Source organism: Lactuca saligna, chromosome 1, assembly GCF_052625555.1.
Source record: "Lactuca saligna cultivar CGN05327 chromosome 1, ASM5262555v1, whole genome shotgun sequence".
NCBI classification, from domain to species: Eukaryota; Viridiplantae; Streptophyta; class Magnoliopsida; order Asterales; family Asteraceae; genus Lactuca; species Lactuca saligna.
This window is the reverse complement of record NC_136417.1, coordinates 83,967,910-83,971,425: the sequence shown is the minus strand read 5'-3', so window position 1 is coordinate 83,971,425 and position 3,516 is coordinate 83,967,910. Positions and strand designations below refer to the sequence as shown.

General features: G+C 33.2%; 1 protein-coding gene across 1 annotated transcript; it reads left to right on the top strand.

Moving 5' to 3' along the window:
• Positions 1–508: 508 nt before the first annotated feature.
• On the top strand, positions 509–1,967 carry LOC145040682 (F-box protein CPR1-like). Its single transcript, XM_078988591.1, has 2 exons — positions 509–1,142; positions 1,226–1,967. The coding sequence occupies exons 1-2, from the start codon at positions 591–593 to the stop codon at positions 1,811–1,813; spliced, it is 1,140 nt and encodes a 379-aa protein (XP_078844717.1). The 5' UTR covers positions 509–590; the 3' UTR covers positions 1,814–1,967.
• The last annotated feature ends 1,549 nt before the right edge of the window (positions 1,968–3,516 follow it).

Here is a 3,516-nt window from a genome sequence, read left to right as displayed (position 1 = left end):
ATGACAAAAGTCGAAAGTTCGTTACCCTCTAAAAAGTTCAATGATTAAATGTGAACAAACTTCCTATTGTATTATGTTTTAGCAAAATTATTTATTTTTGTTTAATTGTATTATGTATCAACAAATGTTGCTACAATTTAATAAAAATAAATAATTTGCTAAAACATAATACAAGAGGAGGTTTGTTTACAGTTAGTCACTGAACTTTTTAGAGGAAAACGAACTTTCGATTTTGTTCATATTTAGTCACTAAACTTTTTTTCGTTATCTGTTTGTCATTGAACTATTGAAACTGTTCACATTTTACCCTTATGACCGTCAACATAAGGGTAAAATATGAACAGATTCAATAGTTGAATTACAAATAAATAACGAAAAAAAATTTAGTAACTAAACGTGATAAAAATCGAAAGTTTATTATTCTTTCATGTCATTATCCCAAAAAGTTGTTACGGAAAGCACGCACATTACCCTAATAAACCACAGAGACCATCGGTGTAAAGTTGAACTCGGGTTACTGTACTCAAACAAAGCTTCATCTTTCTCTGCCTAATCTTATCTTTCTCTAAAATTCTGTTAGAAAATCGAATATGGCAGACTACCTCCCATCTGAACTCATCGTCAAAATCCTGTCAAGGTTACCCTCAAAATCGCTTCTCCGTTGCCGATCAGTATGCAAATCATGGAAATCTCTCATCTCTTCCCCCGAATTCATCCAGACTCATCTTCACAACTTCAACCAACTAAACTCTCGCAATATTGTCCGTTGCTGTTTGCAGCCAGAGAACAGGGAAGCATACACTGTCCATCTCGATGATCAACATCTTACTCTCGATACTCCCATTGATTTCCCCTTCTCTCTTACGCCTGATGATTATAATTACGGAAACCCCTTTTTCACCAGGATCGGGTGTTGCAACGGCGTTATCTGCCTTTACAATGCGGCATCCACAAGAAATGAAATCCTTCTATGGAATCCTTCAATTAGAAGGAAAGTAACCATAACTCCTCCCGTTCAACCTTATCGCAACTACAACCGAGATCATATTTTCGTTTTCGGGTTTGGATACTGTAACATATCTGATGATTATAAGGTTGTTAGACTCGTTTGTGATGGTATTACCTTCTCAGATAGACCCGAGGTAAGTTCTGATTCAATATATTTACTAATCAATAGTTATATCTTCAACCCATGATTACTACTTCTTATATTTCGCCATTTCAGGTTGAGATTTACACTGTGAAAACTGCAACTTGGAAGACAATCATGTTTCCTCAAGATTCACGTTTCTGCCGTATCCTCGGTGATCGTTCACATGTGTTTTTGAATGGATGTGTTCATTGGTTAGCAGGTGATCGGGACATTTCACAATCCTCAATCCTTACACTTGACATAAGTACAGAGCTTTTTGGGGAGATTCAGTTGCCTGATTTTCATGTGAAATGTCCTTCAATGCCTGTGACGATAAGTGTTGTTGGAGATTCTTTGGGTTTGATTTATTCATTCCGACCTCTCTTTGTGTGTTCAAGCGATTACAAGGTATTGGTTATGAAGGAGTACAAGATACCCACGTCATGGACATTGATATATGAAGTGCACTTTCCAGATATAGATTTGGGGAGACCTTTGAAATTGAGAAATAATGGGGATTTGATAACCAGATCGAGTTCGTGCAATCTAATGATTTATAACAAGGAGGCAGGGTGCTATATAGTGGATGGTTGTTGCAGAAAAGGTGATGAATTATACTCAATTTCTATTGATGGATATCAAGAAAGCCTAGCATTGTTGGATGTCGGGAGTGACTCATAACCATGAGTAATTTCATTGATTTCTTTGTTATAGAGTTATAGTATCCTAGTTGTATTTCTTAGGATCTATCATAATATCATACTTTGAAAAACTAATGAATATACAATGTCATCTAAATACAAATCTAAATACGAAGCAGCTTTTACGGCTATAATTCAAGGTAATTTATTCATAGTATAATCATGTTGCCATAGTTGGGTTTTTTTTTTTTTCAAAATACAATGCCTTGATAAGAATCAAATTGAAAGTATACTATTCTAATAGAAATAAATGGATGTAGGATGATACAATAAACAAACAAAATAATAATATGATTGAAATGTTTCCTTGCATTTTTAATTATACATCGAAGTGGAAGGAAAACTTTCAACAAGTGCCACTAATCTTTTTGGATGACAGAGTAATTCTTTTAGTAACTATATCTATAGATATGGGGGTTATAATATTACTATCCATGATTCGTTGGACTTTATTAAGGAGCTCCACAACATCTTACACAAGGATACAAAAAGTATCAAACACAAATGATATAACCAAGTGTTGATTTTTGATCAACGGTTTCTTATGCTGTCACTTTGCATGATGTAGATTTTAAAGTAGCATGTCGTGATGTGAAATGCCCACCCCTTAAGCCCACAAGATGTTAAAACCATGTTAAATCCACATATGCATGTTTCCCTTAAACAAAACTTCATATATGTATTATTATGTAGAATCATTTAATACTTGATTATTTCTCCATACTGAAGTGATCTTAAATAGTTGATTATGGGAAATTTAGTAATCCAACCATTATAAACAGAGTATTTAAAAGCAATACCACATTCGGAGTTGTTGGTGATTAGCATAGTCTTATACAGAAACTAACACTCTTACATTTCAGACTCGAAAAATGCATTTAGGGACATTCAAGATATATATTACAGACTGTCAATATAAGGGTATTTGTATTGCAATTTTTTCTGCATAAACCAATAAACCTTTCGGATACTAAAATAAGAGATTAAGATTTTTAGAGTACAAGAATGAATTAAGGGATCTGTGTTGTATATTGCTCTAGAATACACATGCTTTGGCGTAGATATAAGTAATGATATAAACTTTTGTGTATTAATTATGTTGGTTGCTTTGAAATACATGTTAAACATTAATCAAATACATATATCTTTTAAATGTCGTGGTTCAAACATAGTTATGTCGATTCTAGATATTAATAATGTCAAATATTTTCTTAGTTATGTTAGTAATATGCCTCCTAACATAGTACAACTATTTGTTATTAATCATGTTATGGAAAGTTGTATAAATCGATTTCTAGGGGAAAATCGCTCTAGTGGAAATGGTTCTTCCATTGTTAAAGTAATCAAATTTGTAATTTATTACATATGATATTGAATCATGTTTCATCTGACAATAAGCCTATGCAAGGGTGTGATTTTAGGTTCAAATGTAAGGTGGCTGCTGATGTTGGTCCAACAGTTGATGTTGATGAATTTGCAAATGATTAGACAAACCTAGTATTATTGGTTGATGATGGTAATATAATTCCACATGGAGACCTATGGAAAATTGCAGAGTTTCATTGAATTTATTGGGGATGAAACCAAACTTGAAAATGAGGAAACGGAGCCTAGAAAGCCTGAAAAGCTCGATAGGGAAAGTTCCCTTATTATTTTTCAAATTCTAAAGAAAAAAAAACTGCT

Coding starts and splice junctions, on each gene's coding strand:
- LOC145040682 (XM_078988591.1), top strand. CDS start 591: ATGGCAGACTACCTCCCATCTGAACTCATCGTCAAAATCCTGTCAAGG. Junction 1,143..1,225: donor CCTTCTCAGATAGACCCGAG/GTAAGTTCTGAT, acceptor TCGCCATTTCAG/GTTGAGATTTACACTGTGAA.